This window comes from Neopelma chrysocephalum, unplaced genomic scaffold, assembly GCF_003984885.1.
Source record: "Neopelma chrysocephalum unplaced genomic scaffold, ASM398488v2 Primary Assembly neopelma1_84, whole genome shotgun sequence".
NCBI classification, from domain to species: domain Eukaryota; kingdom Metazoa; phylum Chordata; class Aves; order Passeriformes; family Pipridae; genus Neopelma; species Neopelma chrysocephalum.
Genome location: NW_020897746.1, coordinates 5,998,691 through 6,019,325, shown reverse-complemented (window position 1 = coordinate 6,019,325; position 20,635 = coordinate 5,998,691). Strand labels below are relative to the sequence as shown.

The window sequence follows — 20,635 nt, the reverse complement described above, 5'->3', positions numbered from 1 at the left end:
ACAGTCCTGGATACCTCATTGAGTCATCTCTGATGCCATAGATGTCAAAAGCAATATTATTTAAAGCAGGAGAGTGACAGGCACTGGAATTCAGGGAGTGGCACTGCCAGGCTTGGGTGAATGTTTGAGCTGAGATGCAAGATCAAAGCATCTGTGTTTGCCCTCCCATCTCTGGGGTACGGATGCAGAGAAGGGAAGGAACAAGGATCTGACTTACTGGGGACCCTGTTGATGGCCCTGAGCGGCCGCAGGACGCGGACGGTGCGGACGGCGGAGAAGCTGACGTTCTGCAGGTCCAGGGAATACTCCAGCATCCTGCAAAAGACACAAACACAAGGATCTTGTGGAGAAATGTTGGATTATCAAACATTATAAAGCAAACATTAAATGCCAACCGCTCACAGAGGGACTTGTTACTGCATCTCTCCCATCAGGAAAGTTTGCCAGAGGAATTAATTAAGGGTTGTTTGCGTATCAGAATAAAGTCAATGAGGGAGAATGTGATACAGCAGCTCACACAGCCACAGATATCTCTCTCTCATCTGGTCTGGTTACTGGTTTTTTGCACAGGGCCAGGCAAAAGCTTCTGAAAATCCCTGCGTGCTCCAGAGGAGCAATTTCCAGACAGCCCTGTTTTTAACAACAATTTTACAGATACCTTAACGAATCTGAGTTCATTGTGCTGAGCATCACCACGACTCGGAAAAGAAGAGGTGCATCCCCTGGTGCAGACCCTTCCATGGGACACAGGAGATGAGCAGCACAGGACACTGAGCTCTGCTACCTCTGCCCAACAGAGACCACTGGCAGGTGGGACCAAAACTGATGACACTTGTGGATAACAAATGGGGCAAACATGGACCAAGGAACCTCTCAGTGCTCCTACATGGTGTCTGAGGGGATTATTTCACAGCTCAGGACATGGAGGTCCAACCTTCACAGGACTTAGGATGCACCTGGACTGCTGCAAGTCCCTAGGGTGTCCCAGCACCATCTCACTTCTCATGGCACCTTTGCTCAAGCACAGCAGGGCCATCAGTCACTTTTGTCTCTGGCTCTGGGAAGACCCAAGAGCTCTGCCCAAAAGCATTCTTGAAGAAGCAGAGCCAGGCAAAGGCAAGGAAGAGGACCACAAAGCTCCCTGCACAGCCAGGCTCCTGCTGCCACAGACAACCACAGGATATTAATCTCTTCCAAAAATTATCAAGTTCCAACTCAAAACTAGCTGGGTTGCTCCCTCCCTCCGACTCTGATGGTCTGAAGACTAACTTGAAGCCTGAATTAATTCAGGACAAGCTCATATCCATTCATTTTTATGGCAGCGCTGTCTTTTAAGTAGCTTCTCTGGCTGTTATTTGTCCCTGATGTTTACCCACCCATGTATTTACAGAAGACAAATCACATCTCCTCTCGGCCTCGATTTTGAAAAGCCAAACAAACCAAGATCTTCCAGACCCATCTTGCAGACAGGCTCTCTGCTTCCCAGTCACAACCTTTCTCCACACTTGCCCTGGCCTGAATTAGTCTCACCTGATTACACATCAAGCCTCTGGAGGAGGCTGTGCTGGCACCTTGCACAAAGGCATCAGTGCTGCCCCCTCCCTCCCTGCTGGAAATCCTGCAGGATCTGTCAGTGCTGAGGTGGTTTCAACAATAACATCAACGTGTTCCTCTCTATTCAGCTGACACCCACAGCCACGGGACAGTCCCAGAAGATGGATGTTGGACAGGCACATATGGATGGCAGGAATCTGTTCTCAGCCTCTGGCCAGAGAGGAAGGCAGCGTGTCCACAAAATCCCACCTGGCCCAAGTGAACAAAACCAGCCCCTTCCTTGCTGCACAGGACTCACCACATCGGGCCAGCTTTGGCTAAGCTAAGGAGAGGGGCAATGATTTTCCTGGCTTTAATGGCTCTCCAGTTTCCCTCACCATTTGAAAGGAAGATTTCTGTATGGTCGGCAGTATTCAGGTAAAAAGCCCATATCAAACATACAGCTTTTCTTTCATCCATTATTAAAACAGACGCTGCCAGAAAAATTCAGAGCAACACATGGTTATTTCCACCAAGACAAATCATTTTCTGATTAATGACAGCTCCAGACTCACTTCTAGAGATACGTGTGCTTGTAATCTGCAAAGGACGTGCTGTAAAATGCATTTTGATTTAACATATTAAAGAACAATTATAATGCCAAATTTAAAGAAACAAGCCAAACAACAACCCAGAGGCTTAAGCAAACGCTTGAACACCAAGACCAAGAGCAAGCAGGTGTTCTCCTGCTTCTGTCTCCAAACACTGTTGGTGTTATAGCACCACAAGTTCAGCCCCAGACACAGACTACAGGATCCACAACTTGCTGGTAACCAGCAGCTCCAGTTCCCTAAGAGAACACAGTATTGGAGAAAAAAATGTCAGTAGAACTCAGTCACCAAGAATTAAGTCCAGTGAGATCACCAGTCCCCAGCTCTAAGGTCATTTCCCAAGGCAACCGGATGCATGGGAGGAATCAATCCACATCCCTGGCAAGGGAAGATACCCAGGGAGAGCAAATGTCAGGATGTCACCAGCTGGTGAGGTGACAGGTACATTTAGCAGCATATATAGCATTGGAGATCTGCAGTGTAAAAGGCTCCTGATGAAGCTTCAATTCAAATGTCATCTCTGTTCAGAGGGGAAAGCGCGATGCCTGTCAGCGCCGCTGCCACCGACTTGGTGCCCAGCCAAGTTAAAGGCTCAGAAAGATACTCAGCATTAAACAGGATGGATTCACAGCAAATGCTGAGGCTCGTCAGAGTGATCAGCAACCCCCGATCGCTGGAGTTATTCAGAAGGAAAGCGGAAATATTTAGGACTTTCTAAGAATAAAAGTAGAGCATCTGCAAAGCCAGACGTACAACGGGCTGGTGGTGGGATGCAGAGAGGGAGCTGATGCAAACCTTTGGCAAACGCTTCTCCAAGCAGGAAAACTCCCAGGACTCAGCAGACAGGTACAAGAGATGGCTCAGGATGGACCAGGCAGCTGAAATTCATTCCTGTTCTGCCTGGAGATAGAGAGACTAGGAGCACAGTGGGGTTTCTTTCATATAAAACCCAAAGCATCAGGAAGGATCTACTGTGCACAGTGCCAGGCAGCACCCCTGCCTGAGGAAAAGGGCTCAGAGAAGCGATGCTCAGGGCATCACAGGAGGGGTAAGGGGCTCTGCTTACCCAGAGGGCCTCTAACAGAGCACAGAAATTCCAGAAAGTCCTTCCCACGCCTAGCCAGCATCACTTCTCCAACTCACCCTGCTCTCAAGCCCTGACTTTGCTACCATCTCCCAGATCACTCCTGCTCAGGAATCCCAAGATGGTGTGAAGACCCAGCAGAGTCATGCAGGGAGCTTGTGCTGAGGGCACTTTTTGAGGAAAACTTGACCTCTCCACAACTGGGTGCCAGGGATGCTGTACAGCCAGGGGATGTGACCAAAGTCACATGAGGAACCTGTGGCAAAGCAGCAACGGCTGCAGAGAGGGCCACCCCCCAGAACTGCCCATCCTCTGCCCACACAGAGCTGCCACGCTGCCGGCCAGAGATAGGCTCAGATTTATTCAGTGTTAAAAAGCTTCCAAAACTGGGCATATAGACACCCTTTATCTACAAAGCGCAGCCATCAGTGGGTGATATTAAGCCATCGGTGCTGGAAAACACAAGGGGAAATTATTTAGGCAGCGTTGTATCTTCAGAAAGCTGGAATGAAATTTCCTCCTGGCTCTCCCCAGCTTGGCTGCGCTCTGCTTTCGCTCAGGGGCTGCTTTTTGAGCCTTGCGAGTTTCATCGCGTTCGTGGGTGTTGCTTAATTTTAAAAATACTCATTTTAATCAAGCTGAACAGAAGAAAAAGAATAGCACTGGAGGGAGCACGAACCCCACACTGTGTGTCCCAACCAGGACACTTGACTAACGAGGCTTTTGGATTAGCAGCAAGTTCAGCCAAATAACTGAAAGAAACTAAAGAATACCTTCAAAAAAGTCCTAAAACTTAAAAAAAGGAAGGCTTTTCACAGGTGGGTTTGAGTCAGCTCAGCCATGAGGGAGGCTGCTGAGGGGTTTCTTTTACCCAGCAGGTTCCCGTGAGTCAGGGACGCAGCTTGCTCGGGATGCTCTGCTCCAAAGGCTGTGGGAAGGCAGCACGGAGCTGGAAGAACCTGCAGCCGTGGGCTTCATCAGTCACCAGGTGTTGAATGCTCTTCATCCTCCCAAAAGCAACTTTAAGCATTAAATTGCAAAGCTCAACCCCAGATATTGAACTCCTGGAGGTTTCTGATTACGAGTATTGGCTTGATGTTTTTCTGGCACTTCAGAGCAAAAAAGCGCCTAATTTGGGATTAGTCGGGACACAGTGGGGCCTGGAAAGAGGCTTCCAGCTTCCAGGACACTCGCATTCATCCTGGAAAGCCCAGGAGAGGGGCAGCAGGTTTGGTGCAGCTTTTCTTGTGGCTCAAAGGAGCTGTGGCTGTTGCTGCACATCGGGTAATTGCGTGTGCAAATCGGCTGCTTACATGGGCAATTACCCCCTGGTGCTCAGAGTGCCCGGGCAGAGCAGAGGGCACCGCGCTGCCACGTCCCGAGGTGCTGGTCCTCCTGTGACAGGGATCAATACAGGCAGAAGGGATGAAAAAGCAACATTTATCCTACCTCTCTGTTAGTTTTGTATGTTTTTAAGGGATGAAGAGACTAATACACAGGGAAAGAACAGCCTTTGCCTGCAGTGCAGCGGGAGGCTGCAGCAGGGGCTCCTGTAGGCACTCCCACACCAGTGCTTTTTTTCCCACGTTTGAGTTGAAACAGCCCCTTGATCAGCCTCATACAGCTGAAGTGCCCTCCAGAGGAGCCCTGCCTGCCTCTGGAGTGATCCAGTGCTGTGGGGTAAAGGCCATGTGCTGGAAGCTTCACCCAGAGCACCCAGCAGGAATCTTGTTCTGGCTGCTGCAGCCACGGGATCACAGATCCCTGCAGAGACCCATCTGGCACCACAGACCTCATTCTGATTTCTGAGCTAAAGAGATTTTCAAACCCCACATCCAGGTTTAGATGGAGCAGGGATGGAGTGGGGGACTGCAGCATCCCTTTCTCTCCCATCACCTGTGAACACAGCAGGCTTTCTGCAGCCTATTTCATCCTTGAAATTCAGCACTCAAAACCAAGAGGGAGCAAGACGTTCTTAAGGGTTGTTTATGAAGGCTTCAGGGGAGCTCATTGTTTAATACAATCTTCAACGGAGGGAGAAAAATCATAACAAACATAAGAAGTGTTCAGGAAGCAAAAAGGAGTAGTGTCTGCTCCTGAATAAAGCAGCCTGCCAACCACCTCCAGCTCCAGCTCCTCTCCAATCGTAAGCAAAATATTCCAGAAGCATTTAACTTTCCTACAAAGTCTTTGAAGAGGCTCGTTACCGTTACAATGAGCAAAGCATAAACAAGACTCTGCAGCCTTGGCCAAACAACTGACTGAGACAGGAGTAACCACAGACCTGCACAGCTCAAACAGGGGATGATGCACAGCCCTGCTCAGGGTGGGGGGGAGCAGGAACGTGGGCATGTTATCCCCTGGTGAAAAGCTCTCTCCAGGGAAAACAATTAACCATTGGAGATTTTTGTTATTTGGGGGTTAGAATCACAGAACAGAATCACAAAATCTCCTGAGCTGGAAGGGAACCACAAGGATCAGAGTCCAGCTACTGGCCCTGCACAGGATAACCCCAAAATCACACCATGGGGGTTTTTTTTAATGAGAATGACTTAAAGTCCAATTCAATCCACAGGGATGCAGAGGTTCAGGAAAGTCCTTATCTCACTAAAGCCAAAACAAGCTCATGTCCTGCTAGCTGGTGGGACTGCAGCAAAGTGTGGGGCTGGCTCCAGCTGAGCAGCAGGGAGATCTCAGTCTGTGGCTATCCTCTTCCATAGGCCAAGCAGAGAAGAGGTCCCTGCACCCTGCCTGGAGGAGAGCGGATACTGGGTCCCATTGTGGCCAGGGAGATGTCAAATCAGGGCACACCTCCATCCCATAGCCCTGGTTCACCAGCCCAAGCCTGTCAGCACTAAACTGAAAACACTTCTGCATCTTTTTGGATGTAAGCAAGCATCCACACTCAATACATCTGCATCTTATGCTGGGAGAGGTCAAAATTATATTGAATCGTCTTTAGAGGGCAAGAGCTGCTTGCAATGCCTGTTAACCTTGAAAGCATTCTCTTGCAAGCAAACTTCCCCCCTGCCTCCAAATCCTCTCCTTTAAAAATAATGCAACACAATTATGCCATTCATCACTTTTTTTTCTCCCCTTTTCCCCACGCAACTCCATAACCTACAGCCAAAGGCACGTTTCACTAAGCAGAGTTTTGATAATACAGCACTATTCTCATCTCCGGCAAGTTCTACTGTAATTACAGAGATGTGTTGCAGACATTACACACTCTACAATTAGCACTAATTGCATTACATTGTCACAAAGAAGTCATTTACTCTCCATGAGCTCATGAGATTGGTCTGGACAGTTTAACAGAGCTGAGAAGTACTTAATGGCATCCCGTGGAAGTGGCCGGCAGCAGGAGCGAGCACAGCACCCGAACGACTCTCCCAAGAGGCAGATTTGGGGCAAAGATGCACAAAAAGCTTTATCCGCAATGATAACCTCTGTCAGGTCTAGAAAGTTCTCAAAGAATGGGAAGGATGAAATACTAGAACTTTTGGGGGGATGTTTTGAAGCCTATCCTAGACTGGCGGTGGCTGGGAAGGATTTCTATGGATGCTGTGCCCATAGGAAGGTACAGCCCCAACACGTAGCATGTCCCACGCGCCCCCTGGCACAACATGCTTTTCACACCTGATGCCCCACAGGGACGGTTTGCTGCTTCTCCTCTCCCCCTGACATCACTTTCTGCAGCCCATGGGTAGGGAAGTGGCAGGGAAAGCAAGAGAACAGGAACCCAGGGTCCTGCTGGGCACCTGGGAGCCCACACTGTACTGCTGCTTCCCTTCTTGTGTGTCTGGCACGTAAAGGGCAGAGAAAAAATGTGAAGGCAGAAACAGAGTTGCTTCGCTATCACCAGGAGCACATTGAAACCTCAGCCTCTTCCCTTGGCATTTCACTGGGGAACCTGGTTGAAGCCCTTACGTAAAACCTACATAAAAACGTGACTCACTTTATCTGGTATCTAAGCAAACACAGATGGGTTTTGAGGATTGCCCTGGCACACACTCTCCAGGGCCCCAGGTTGGCTCTGGCTCCTTTCCTGACACCACACAAGTGCTCAGAAGCAAGATGCCTCCACATCAAGCTCGGCTTATCCCTTACTCCCATGCTCTGCTGTGAGCACTATGGGCTGGGTGCTCATTGGGGAAATTTGCCCTGTACAGGAACCAAAAAGCTGCACAAAGGGCTACCTGAGGAATTTCCCTCCATCTGGTTGGGATTTGACCCTGGAGAACTTTTATCTGTTATCCCTTGCAGTGTTTTTTACCTACGTCTTAAGCCTAGTAATGGGCTTGAGTCCCTTATTTTTTTCTCTGCTACAACAGTGGCCCACTCCTGCAGCCTCTTTGGTTTTCCCTGGCACTCAGTGGACCCACCAGGACTGCAGTAGTTCCCTGAGCAGGAAGCATCACTCCCAGATGGACAGGCTAGGACTGGAGGAGAGAGCAAGTGCATGAAAAGCAGAGAAAGCGAGGACTAGGGGAGGAGAGGCTCCGCTTTGTATTTAAATCCAGTTCGATCCTTTGCCAGCTGAATCGGTTTTGACGGGACCCAGATGGGAGCAGTTCATGCACATGAAGGAGAGAGCCATCATTCAGCGAGAGGCAAAGCCGACCTGGCAGGAGGCACGAGAGCAGTCAGGCTGCCGGGCTGCAAAACCTCTGCAGCAAACAAACGCCTCCAACACGCCGGGGACGCGGGGGCGGCTGCTGCGGAGGCGAGGTCAGTGCCATTAACCGGCTCTGCCCAGGAATGACGTGCCTCTCACGCACCCAAAAGCCCAGCCAGGTGCAGCAGATGGGCAGGAGGTTTGTTGCTTGCTTAGGGAAGGAGCAGTGATACTTCGGCATAGGAATTAGGATGGTCTCTGCTGATGTCACTCTAGAGTGACGTCGCATCACAGTGGGGTCTCCACAGAAGCACATCAGGGATAACTCTATCTCCAGAGGTTTTGCAAGCTCAACAGGCAAAGCCAGGACCAGGCTGGGAGGGGAAGGCAGCAGCACTCCGGGGCAGTGGAGCTGGGAGCAGCCCAGCAACCATGACCATGCCTCCCCAAGGCTCCCCAGGTGGGATGTCTGGCCTTGCTTAGGTTGGGCTCTTCACCACACATTCTACTATAAGACATAATAAACCAGGAGAAATAAAGAATTCACAGGGTGTCTTAGCAGGCTCCAGCCCTTGGTTGTGCTGCTGGTGTCTACAGCCCTAACAGAGCCAGTTGGACCCGGGATCCCATCTTGTCCAACGTCCCATCACTGCAGTCCCTAACATCGCTGAGACACATCAGGAACTAACATCGAGCCTCCTCCTAAACTGAGGAGCCAGAGGCTGATGGAGCTGGAAAGCAGGAGCTTGTGGCCTCCTGCAGAAGATGGGTTTACAGGGACACTTACAGCTCCTGGTCTTTCTGCCCTCCATCAGTCTGGTCTGAGCCTTGCTGCATCTTTTGACCTCTTCAGCAATGAATTTTTCAGGCCAAGGATGCACTGAGAGACCTGGCACCTCCTTATAGGTTTTTCTGGACCACTGTTTTGCTTCTCCCAGCTGTCTGGCAGGGTGTGTGCCATGTCCTCGTGGGGCCAGTGACAGACCATAAGCAAAACTCACCAAGGTGTTTCCCCTTCTTGGGGCACACCAAACCCACGCCAGGTAAACAAGCTGGGAAGGACCTCTGCTCCTTTCCAGGAAAAATCCAGTAAATTTGATCTCTAGTTCTATCAAAAGAGGAAAAAAAACCCACTGTTTTCCCAAAAGTCTTGGGGCTCCTGAGGCAGGGAGGGGAGGTAAGGGCCAGCAAGAGATTCATGTGTCAAAGAAACTCAGCTCTCTGGCCAGTGGCCAAGGACTTTTCATGTGGATTTCCAGCCTCCGCCAGGAGACTCTCGGGTGCTGGAAGAGCCTTTAATTCAAACCAGGTGCCTCTAAAAGGAAAACACTCCAAAAGGCAAACTTGGTCGCTTTCCCTCAAACTAAAAAAAAAAAAAAAGGTATAAAATAATGAGGGCAATCATGCACGTTTCAGTGAACGATCCTTCCTGGCGCAGCACTCTGCGCTTCCAACCGCCCACTCCAAGGATGGAAACCAAAACCACCAGTGGGCTGGAGGGAGAAGAGCCAAGCACAGTGCCCAGCACCCAGTGAGGTGCCCGAGGGTATGGGCTGGCCAAAATCCACCACAAACAGCTTTTGCCACCCTGCTCTGCTCCCTCCATCAGCTGACCATCAGCTCTACCTCAAGCCACAGAGAAGACCAGAGGGGTGGCTGCAGCCCAGGAGGTGATCCCTGCTGGGGAGCTGAGATGGACAACACCGGCAGCACCAACACCCAGCCAGCCCCCAGCTGTCAAACCTGCTGCTCCCCCAAATCCAGTGCTTGCCAAGCCATGCCATAAATAGCAACAGAGAGGCACAGGAAGAGGGGGAGCTGCCATGCTGGACTTACCCTGCGATGACAATGAAGAAGTCCAGGCGGTTCCATGTGTCTCCCAGGTAGCACTTCTTCCCAAAAATGCCCAGCGCGATCATTTTGACAATCATTTCCACAGCAAAGAAGGCAAAGATGAAATCGTCGAAGCTCTGCAAAAGAAAGGAAGGGAGGAGAGATGCTCCTGCACACTTGCACCAGAGGGAGGGAATTAAGAGACCTGAGTCCAACAAGGTCTCCTCGTGCACCACCAAGAGCCAAATCTCTGGGCAGAGGTTGTGCTGAGAGCAGCTTTGTGTCCTCTCCCAACCCAAGCACCCCAACAGCACCCACAGTGCTGGGACAAAGGGGCAAGTGTATTTTGGACTCTGCTTTCACTGTACATGTGAAACATGTGTACATGTACACTGTACACGTGGTTAACTCTTCCCAAGCACTCCAGTCAAGGCTTGGCTATGCTGGGGCTGGCACAGCCTCACAGGGGCTTTGCCCGATGACACCATGTGTTCACATCCAAACACCAAAATCGGCATTTTTGAAGTGCTGTTGGCACAGCCAGCGCAGAGCCATCCCAGGACACAAGTCTTTCCCACCCCACATGAACCCAAGGCTGATGTTGAGCTCCCAGCAGTGTCGGGGCCGTACCTGGAGGATCCTGCAGCGCGGCGAGTCACAGGCGATGTCCTCGCAGGGGTGGAACATGCCCAGCGTCACACAGTTGAGCAGGATCACCAGCATGCTCACCCTCTCGAACCACCTGCACAGCACCCGTCAAGGAGGCAACAGACCCAGAGCAGCATCCATGAGCAGCCACCGCTGAATCAGAAAGCTCATCCTGCTTTTTAAGGCCAGGAGCACGCCAGCTTCCCTAGGCTAGGCTTCACTTGGTTCTCCACGTTTAGATACCTGACGGCAAAGCAACAGTGTGTTCTCCCCACACTGACATCGGTGGCTACAGCTAATGGGAAAACCACTATAAAGTGCAAGTTGCACGGCAAGAGTGCCGAGTGCTGCTGTGATGGATTAAAAAATTAAATTAAATGAACTATATCAACTTTTAGAAGAAACTAAAAAACCCCACACCGTTAATTTCCTCTCCTGGCATTTTACGAAAAAGCACTTTAACAACATTACAATTTCTATTAACCATGTCACAGCTTACCCCAGGGGCATTTCCCTAAAGCCACTGCTTGAACTTTCATTCCCAGTCCAAATTAAGACTGCCAAAACCATTAATGAACTGCCTAAAAGCCTTAAAGTCTATGAGGGCCAGCAGAGCCCATTCCCTACTCTGTCTGCTACCTCTTGGAGCAATTTTAAAGAGCTGAGCTGCTGGGACAGATGTTAGATGCTGTTACTTTTGGGGCAGAATAAAGTGCTGCAACACATCCCTATAGGGATGGTTCAAACCTGGTACCCAATTCCTGCATCCTTCTAGGGGGCATTTCCAGACAGCTCCTGGCTGCCTGGCACACAGAGATGGAAAATCCAGGAGCTGGTTCAATGTGGTGCTGGGGTTATCTTCCAGTCTAGCATGGAAAACACCCCGTCAACTGCCAGAACCCACAGGCAGCAGGGCCATGTTCCTTCCTGGGTGCCAGCAGCAGCTTCCAGGCTTTAGGAAAATAAGCCTGGCCCTTGTCAGACAAGAGTTTTCACTGCAACACAGTAGCGGGTGGTGTTTGGGAGCCCGTGCTGTAGCGTTATCCCACTGGGGAAGAAGAAGGTGAGGATGAATCAGCAGGTGCCTCCTCACTGGGCACAGGGGGCTGGAGCTGGCAGCTCCTGCCACCACCCATCCTGGGAGGATTCCTGGGAAATCACATGGGTCTGAGTCACGGTTTGGTCCTTGGCAATCTGGATCTTTTAATCAGAAGGAATGTTTACAAGATATCAGGATAGACATTCCAACTGTCAGGTTGAGGCTATGGGCTGGAATACTTAGCCCAAATATAGTCCTGTGGGGGCAGGCATGGAGGGCAGTCTGAGAAGGGGGCAGTAGCTGGGGGGGATTCACAGGGCTCCCCAGCCTGGGGGACTGGGAAGAATCCCTCAGCAGGACCAGCCACATCCAGGGCTCTGCCAGCAAGGAACTGCAAAGCCCTTGAGAACATAAAGAATTAAAAATCACCCTGCAAGATCCCAAATGGGTGGCAAAAGGAGCATGTTCCTGCACGGGCTGTGTGATACACGCAGCAGGGAATTGAGGAGGCTCGGGAGCAGCCAGGTTGGTTGGCTTAAGACCTGCAGAGACAGACAGATGCTTCCTCAGACAGGCAAAGCTTCGTGTAAATTCCTTTGTGGCAGTGGACAAGACCCTGAACTGGGCCTGGCTCTCCCTCATGTGCTCCACCCCTGCCCACCCATCAGCTGCTGGTGCTGCTTGGGGACTGCAAGCTCCTGAGTGAGCTGAGATAGGCAAACAACCATGATGGGCATCAGCTTGGAGTGATTCTGATCTCACCTCCTCACTCTCCAAGACCCAGCACAGCCCTAAACCCACCCAAAGCAGCCAAGCTCTCCACAGCCCTGCATCTGGTGCAGAGGGCTGGGCAGGGGCTGACATGGGAGGAAGAGCACAGGATGGCAGCCTCCCTGTCCTCCTCTGGCACGGCACAGTCTGCAAAGCCTTGGGTGCCCCTCGATGCTCATTAGCGTGCTGGCACTGGCACCAGTCACTGATTGCAAACAGAGGGGAGCCAGGAAAGCACAGGCCCCTGAGACACAACAACCTGCCACACACGGGGCTCCAGGTGCAGCCAGGAGGGAGATGTGGGGACCAAGGCCAGATCTGTACCCCAAGAGGGTCCCCGTGGTGCAGGCAGGCAGCCAGCAGACCCCACCTGTACAAACACACACTGCCCCACGCCAGCACCCCCACGCTGGCACAGGCATGGACCCCCTGACTGCTGCCAACCCTGGCAATGGTGAAGGTCACCCCAACCCAACCTATCCCATCCCATCCCACCCCGTCCAGCTCTGTCTGTGCCCCCATCTCAGGGCTGGTCCCTGCCCTCCCCACACCCCAACCCCCTTTAAAGGAATAAACATCTGCAGGCAGGAAAACAGCCTGGGGAAGGAGGGGAACCGAGGGAGTGGGAGGGGGGCGGTTATTTGCTGATGGCAGGTTTTTTTCCCCAGCTTTAACCACAGACCCACTTATCAGCATATCACTCCCTCAAGCACATACATTTCAGTCCAATATAACACTTCACCCTGATTAAATATTCCCGGGACAAGGGACCCCGGCAGTGCCGAGGGCAGTATGTTAATGTGCAGCTGATAGATCAGAAGGTTGGGGAGTGTTATTTTATTTTTTTTGCCCTCTCTTTTTTTTTTTCCAGCTGAATGAAACTTCAAGCTCTTTCTTCTGCTAATGGGATTTTCAGAGGCACACAAAGTGCTGCTGGCTATGGCTTTGTACCGACCCTCCTTTGAGCTGAGAGGCTGACAAAGGGAAACTCTTCAATTAGCAAAAGCAGAAGGTGCTTTTTTGAACGCCTCTCGCTGCTGCGGTGCGGGCAGAGAAGGGGCAAAGGCACTTTGGGAAGCACCAGAGACAGTGCTGGTCCCTGGCCAGCAGCTCAGGTGAGCAGGAGGAGGCAAATGCTCAAGGAGAGGGGCAGTGGTGGCACTGCCACCACCCGGATGCTGAGCTGAGTCCACAGCCCTCGTTGCATGAGATAAATATTTGCTAGGAGCTCTCTCCTTACACCAAGCAGGACTGATGTCCAAAAGAAATTAATAATGGGGTTCATGTGCATACATCAGGTGATCACCCCATCCACTCCATCCAGAGTGGATGGGCGCCAGAGAGTCCCTGCTTTTCCAGGTCATCTGCTCACCCCGACACATTCTTAAAAATCCATATTTTTTTACCATCAACTCGGTCAAGGCAGGCAGCCAAAATGCTCACAGATTCTTTTCAACTAAAAGAATCTGTTTCTGCCACACAGAAATACACAGTAACACTTCTGTTTTAACCTGACTCTTAAAATTCATAAGATAAAGAGCACACACACACACAAAAGTTAAAATCTCCAGAAGTCACTCACTTATTACAAACAGAAGCCCTTGCACAGAGCCCCTTCCCACCACCAGCGATCCCTGTGCCACCTGCCTGCACTCCTCAGCACCTGACCTTTCGTAATTAAGAGGCAAGAGTCCCAAATTCAATTAGCCAGCACTACCCAGCCTAACATAATTAAAAGACAGAGATATTGCATTACACTCACTGTGATTTGGTTGCAGAAGTTTGGATCAAATTCACCAGCAAGTGAATTAAATCGGGAGCTGTTGCTCGAGGGCAGTGGTAACCAAGAGGGCAGCGGGTGCGATGCTCTGTCCATTCGCACCCCAGAGTCTCTCTGACAAACACACACACTGCTCCTGGTGGGCTCTTTGGCTTGGGGATGGGGAGAGCAGGCACTCCTGTGCTGCGGCATCACCTGACCCCAGAGATGGGGGTCCCTTCCCCTGGGGGGCTGGGCACCCACCCCAGTGACAGAGCCAGGTAAGGACGGGAGCGTTTGGTGATGCTCTACAGGGATACACACTCTTCCACGGGATTAATATTTACTTCTTCCCTTGATGCTCTGCTAGTCCCAGGCAGCTTCCACCATTCCCCGTCCTCCTTCCCTGCATCCCTCCCTCTCCTTCCCTGACCTCTCCTCCCACTCTCCCTATACAGCTCCAGCACAGCAGTGCCTCCAAGGCAATGTGCTGCCCTCCTGCCATCACTGGGAGATTGGGTGGGACCCCCCAAAAAGCAGAGCCAGCATGATGGGAGCAGGGCTCTGCAGGTAAGGGGGGACAGCCCTGCAGCACCAGGGGCCACAGGCAATAAAACTCAACCAAAGGAATGCATCAAACTGCCAGGATCTGGCCAGGTGACACTGGGCTCTGCTATGCTGCCTGGTTTTTAGGGCAAGGAGTGGTCGTTCATACCCAGGAATCATGGATGTAGCCAGGACCAAGTCCCCCATCACCACCCACAGCCATCACTTTTGTACCAGCGAAGCCTTCGCTCGCTGGGACAGAGGCTGGGATTTGACAAATGTGTGGAAAGCGCTGGCAAGGCCTGGAAATTTTTGTGCAAATGTGATGTGAAAATTGGGTTGAAATGACAGCCTTCCCCTGCAGTGTCACCAAGTCCCACCAGCTTAGGAGTGACACCGGGATAAGCTGCAGACGTTAATGAGAGCGGAGTTTTAGGCTTCATTCATATCATCAATTCCAGAAATAGCCCCTTTGACAGGAGCATAATGGCACTTCCAGGGTCTGGCCTTTGGGAGGGGTGGGAGGAAGCAGGGACTAAAATCCTAAAACATTAATTTAGGCCGTTTGCAAGGGAAGTTAAAAGTCCTTAGAATTAATCTGCCTCACAGATGGAAATAATAACCCCTTCCCAGCTTCATCTCTGACTCCACCAGGCCAATAGGAAAAGGTTCTTCATGTCATGCCCAGTTAAAGGTTATAGGATTCCCATCACAGTCCCGGACATTAAATTGGATTTATTTTTTTCCTACCATATTCCTTCAAAAGCTAGACCAGCCCCTGTTCTTTGCTTTTAGTATTTGCAGGAAGCATTTGCATCTCTGTGGATGCAGCATGCCAGAGGTGCTCTCAGAGCATCTCTACCCAGTGAATCCACTTCCCTTGCCTGCAGCCGAGCACTGGCAGGGATCTGCCCCCACTGTTATTCTGACAGGGTCTCTACCTCATGGCTTTGCCTTTCCAGATGCTTTTTCAGGCCTGGTACCTCCCCTCCCTCCAGGGAATGCAAGTGCAGGAAAGATGCGGCAGGTAGATGCAGCTTTTCCCGCAGCATCCCGGCGCCACACCAGCAGGAGATCTGCTTTTTCCTGGCAGGATGGATAACCGGCTTGCAGGCACGGCAGCCCCGGCACGCTCATCCCACACGTGTGATGGAGCGCACGCCTCCTGCCCCGCGGTCCACAGGGATTTGTGCCAGGAGAGTCCCATCGCCAGGGCATTCCTGGAAAGCAAAGCTGGGAGAGGCTCCTCCAGTGGGGCTGCACAAAGGGGTTTAAAAATTCAAGCACTGCTCAGACAGAATTTCCACCGCGTGCCCGACGCCTGCCCCATCCCAGGGCACCACAGCTGGCAGCCTGAGGACACGCTGCCAGGAGCTGGCATGACCCCACTGAACCTGGCACATCCCCATCCGCAGGCTCTGAGCCAGGAAAAAGCCAGGCAGGAGCATCCCTGGCTTGTCACTGCTCTGCAGCTCTTCGAAACCGCTTCCCTCCCCGCACAGACAGACCCAGGAGGTTATTTTAATTCATGCAGCTTCACAATTAAACCTGGGAAACCAAAACAGGGCGATTATTCATGGCAGTGTTTTTGGAAATGTCATCTCTAATTCATTTTGTCGTGCAGATGTTCAAGGGGATGCACTGGCGGCTGCTTCCCTCTGCCATGAAACGCAGCACTCTGCTCCCATCCCGGCGGGACTCCGGGGTCCCCAACGGCTCCTTAAAGCCTAATGGTGACTGTAAAGCCCAGAACTCGAGGAAAAAGGGGATTTCAGGGTGTAATCATCTTATCATTCTTCTACCAAAGACTTAAAAACCGCACTGTCAGCTGCAGGCAGAGATGCTCTTCTCTGCCTCTGAGATGCAGTTCCCTCCTAAGGGAGAGGTAGGATTTGCTCGGCAGCGCAGAGGAGCCCTGTTCATCCACCCAGGTGGTGAAGCAAAGAGTGATGCCATAATTAGAGGGGATGAAGACTGATAAAAAAGTTTTTTTTGTCAAAAAAAAAACAACAAAACCCCACACCAAAACCTGACAAGGTTCTTATTTGCCTTACAGTTTTGGAATTGTTTCCTTGCAACCTTTTAGATTTCTACTTTAAGGTTTTTTTCCAGTAACCAAAAGGGTTTAACATCTTACTGCTTAAGAGAGAAAAAAATGAAGATAAAAAAAAAATCCTGCAAGCTGAGTGACTTGCATAATCTCCAAACTTCAGGAGCTAGAGCTTTTAAGAAAAGCCCTACATATCACTTGCAATTAACTCCTGAGCTGGGAGGGCTCAGCTGCTGGCAGCCCAGCCCTAGGACCAGCATCTGCAAGGATGGGTGCTTTAATAAAATAAAACAGAATGAAATATAAAAAAACCTCAAAATAAAATGATAAAATGTCAAAAAAGAGCACTTTAGGCTGAATTTATTCCGGCTTCTCATCCCAGTCCTTCCCTCTTCCTCATGCCTGTTGTGGCATCAAGAATGGGGGCCAAAAGAACAGCCCAAAATGGGGTGGTGCAAAGGGTCAGTGCATGGCCCCAGCCCTGGGCCAGCAGGATGTGTCAGGTGGAAGCCCCAGGGGTCTTGATCTCACCAGTTATGTAAGCAGCTGGTGAAATATGTCCATGTGTTGGGACCCCAACTCTCACTGCCCTGCATTTTCAGCAGGGAAGAGCAGAGGAGAAGCGGGTGAAGCCTCGCTCACCAAGCCCTGCAGAAGCTCCAACTCCCCCAAACTCCCTTTCCAACAGTTTAGCACCTTCTGCTGCCATCAGGGGTGGCCTCTCCTCCCGCTCACCTCACCAGAGCAGCGCTGCAGAGGTGGGAGCGTGTCCCCATCCTCCTCCTGGACCTCTCCTTCCCAGCTCAACCTCTGCACCAGCCATCATCTCCCGTGACAGAGGCAGGGGATGGGCTCCCTCCCAGCAGCCCACACATGGCATTAACAAAGACATCATGAGCAGTAAAATCCTTCCTAATGGCCAACTCCTCCACAGGGGGACTCGGGTTACCAGTTAAAACACTCTCAGTACGCCAAAGCTGTTGCTGGGGCTTGATAACTTATTTAAGACGTTTTATCCCACCATGCCTTACAAGTGCACAGTGGATGGACACTTAACCCCCAAATATATATATTTTTTAAACTCACTCACTGTAAATTGTCCCTTAATAGTACCTGCCCTTAAAGCTCAGCAGTGCCAGCTGCTCATCAGGACGTATCCAGAACACCCAGCGGTGTCACTCTCTCATGATGCACAATCCCAGCCATGCTCCAGGACAGAGGAAGACCCACGGGAACCCAGGAAAATGCTGCAACACAGGCAGATGCATCTTCCCCTGCTGCTCACACAGAACGGCACCTCGTGCAGAGCTGCCAGAGACACCTCTCCCTCACTAAGACACTTGGGATACTATTAAGTTTCTACTGTACCTGACTTGCCTGCTGCAATACTCAAGACAAAAACTGTTATGCAAGGCTGCCTAAACAAGTTGCAGCGAAATCTTTGTAACATCCTACACCGACACATAGTTGGGATATGTCACATATTTGTCTTATTTTGTTCCTTCTTTGTCCTTTTTTTAGTCTCCTTCTACTTTTTCCCCCTTGGAAGTACGCTGGTTCCCATGGAAACAGTGATGTTATGGGTATGGACAGAGCTCCAGTGACGTCCACAAGTTCAGTATAAAAGCGGATTTATGTAACAGTTGGTGAAATGAAGGAATTGAAGGGATGGCTCTACACGGCCACACATGTGGCACTGGGGCTGCCGTGCCAAGGATGTTGTGCTGGTCAGGCAAGCTCACACTGGACTGGGAGAGAATGACAGGGCAGAGAGCGGGAGTTCCCAGACTTATAGGAAGATGGATCAGGATAAAATTTGCCCTAAGCATACCTATTTTTTTTTAATCTATGTATTTATATTTTTATAGCAATATATTTCCTTGGAGAACATCTCTTACCCTCTGCTGCTGGAGCAGAGGCTAGATGGGGTCCAGGGCATCAATCCTGGGAACAGAAACCCTCCTCCCTGAACTCACTGGGAGCTGCAGGAGCATGGCCTGGTCCTCACTGCTGCCCCAACCCCAGAAGACAGCCAGGATGGAGGCACTGGCAAGACAGTGCCTGGCTCCATGGTCAGGAAAGGAGATCCCCTCTGAGCCAAATCTCCCCAAAGGGGGAAGGGGAATATCTGCAGGAGGCTCCTGCAGGCTTCAAAGCCTGAGCAAAGCAGGCACATTTCCTCTTTTTTGCAAACCTGTGATTTAAATCCCTTCCTAGGGCAGCGCACAGATGGAGGGGATGTCTCTCCTCCTCCTCCTCCTCCTCCGCCATCAGTCCCCAAGGAAGAAACCCGAACAGCTTCCAAAATGAGGCACTGCCATGCCCAGAGACGTGCCACCTTGAATCCCCAAGCTTCCCACAGAGGCTTGGCTGGCAGGCACCACGCTGCATGGAGCCAAAACCCCCAAAAATCAATGTATTAATAAAGCTGGGAAGCGACAGGCTGATTACAGCCCCGCTGCATCCCAGGGACGTGCTGGGGAGAACAAGCCTGTGCTAATTATCCTGGCAGCTCCTCCGCTTCCCTTACGATGCCTGACAAGCTCACTCTTTGCTCCCACCACTGCTGGGTTAACCCTCCTTGGCCAGGAAAACTCTATGCCCATCCCTGCAGAGCCAAAATATTTTTTGTGGAGCCAAAATATTCTGTGTGAGGATCAGCATCCTTTCTGGCACAGGTAAAATGGGTTCTTTGCCCCCTTCCAAAGCCCTCTCCCCTGGGGACCACTCTCTCCTCTCAGCCACATCCCACTGGATGGAGCCCCTCGAGTCCCCTAAACTCCTGCCTAAGCTCAAACCCAATCCCAGCCTATTAAAAATACATGAAGTGGGTGCATGAAAGATTCATCCAGGGCAGGGGATGTCAGCAGAGGCAGCAGGAGTGCAGGAGACAGGACAGCTCTGCAGGGTCAACCATCACTGCTGATGACTAATCCAGTGCATCCCTAATCACCTGGATGAGCGGGGACAGGATGGCACCAAGTGAGGACCACAAAACCCGGTGAACACGGGGAGAGGCAGCAATTACAGCCTGTCCGCATGTTCCCTACAGCAATCCCAGCTGGAGCTCAGGCAAAGGGAGAGGGAATTCCCTCTGCTGACTGAGGGCCAGGGGAAACCTCGGAGGAAGAGCTGTTGGTGAGGAGCTGGGCTGAGAGCAAGCTAAACAAACAGCTCCATCCCCATCCCAGGTGCACAACTGTTTCTACCCCCCCTGCCCTCCACTCAATGTGTTCCCATCCATCCACAGGCACTGGGCAAGGGATGATCACAGGAGGGATTTGACAGACAGGGAAATCAGGGCACAGCCCTCACCAGCAGACTCCACACTGCCAGACCCACAGAGCCATTACCAAGACCTCCCGAAAGGTGAGCAGGCATGAGGGCATTCCAAAGCACCCTTTCATTCACCCTCTTCCACCAAGCAGGGAAATATCTACCACATCGAGGCAAGCACCTTCCAAGGTCTCCAGAGAAGCTCAGACTCTGGGTTTTGCCCATCCTCACTCTCCAAATGGACAGCATGGGGCTTGGGGGAGTCTCCACATGGGGGAGATGCCAGTGTAAGTCCTGGCTGCGCTGGCTCCAACATGAGCTGAAAGCACTCGGCTTCCAGCCACATCTGCTGCAGCTGCGCCCTTCATGTTCCCAGCTCAGTGTTTTGATTGCAGAAGGGTACAAGCTCAAAGTCCCTAAGGAAACCTGGCCAAGTCTTGCAAAAAGCTCAGAGGACAAATCCAAGGACAAACCCTGCATCATTTTAACCCTATGGAACAAGCCAGGACAGAAGGGCTGGAGGAACTGGGATCGCTGCTTTGGAAGGGTCCAAACGGTTTAACACCAGTTAAAGCAGAGTTGGGGACAGACCCCATGTCCCCATACCTTCTCCCTTCCCTTCAGTGCTGCCACAGTCCTGACCTGACCTGGGGTCAACAGCCAGGGGCATTCCCAGGAGTTTCTCAGGATAATGCCTGTGTTGTTGTGATAGAAAGGGTAACTGAGATGATAGTCTCCTTCAGGGAAACCCTTCCCCAGCATCCGTTCCTGATCACCAGAAAACTGAGCCCTTTCCACATAATGGCTTGCATTAGCCAACGCTGGGTATAACTTTCCATTCAAAGCTTTGCTGGAGAAATACATCTT

General features: G+C 51.2%; 1 protein-coding gene across 19 annotated transcripts in view; it reads right to left on the bottom strand.

Annotated features, from left to right (window-relative positions):
* Positions 1-20,635, bottom strand: part of CACNA1G (calcium voltage-gated channel subunit alpha1 G) — a 145,871-nt gene that overhangs the window by 90,920 nt on the left and 34,316 nt on the right. For all 19 annotated transcript variants that reach the window (XM_027691374.1, XM_027691388.1, XM_027691389.1 and 16 more), the window contains exons 2-4: positions 10,310-10,421; positions 9,683-9,816; positions 218-315 (exon numbers count right to left, since the gene is read on the bottom strand). In XM_027691374.1, coding sequence (XP_027547175.1) covers positions 218-315; positions 9,683-9,816; positions 10,310-10,421 — 344 coding nt within the window. The remainder of the gene's footprint in view (positions 1-217; positions 316-9,682; positions 9,817-10,309; positions 10,422-20,635) is intronic.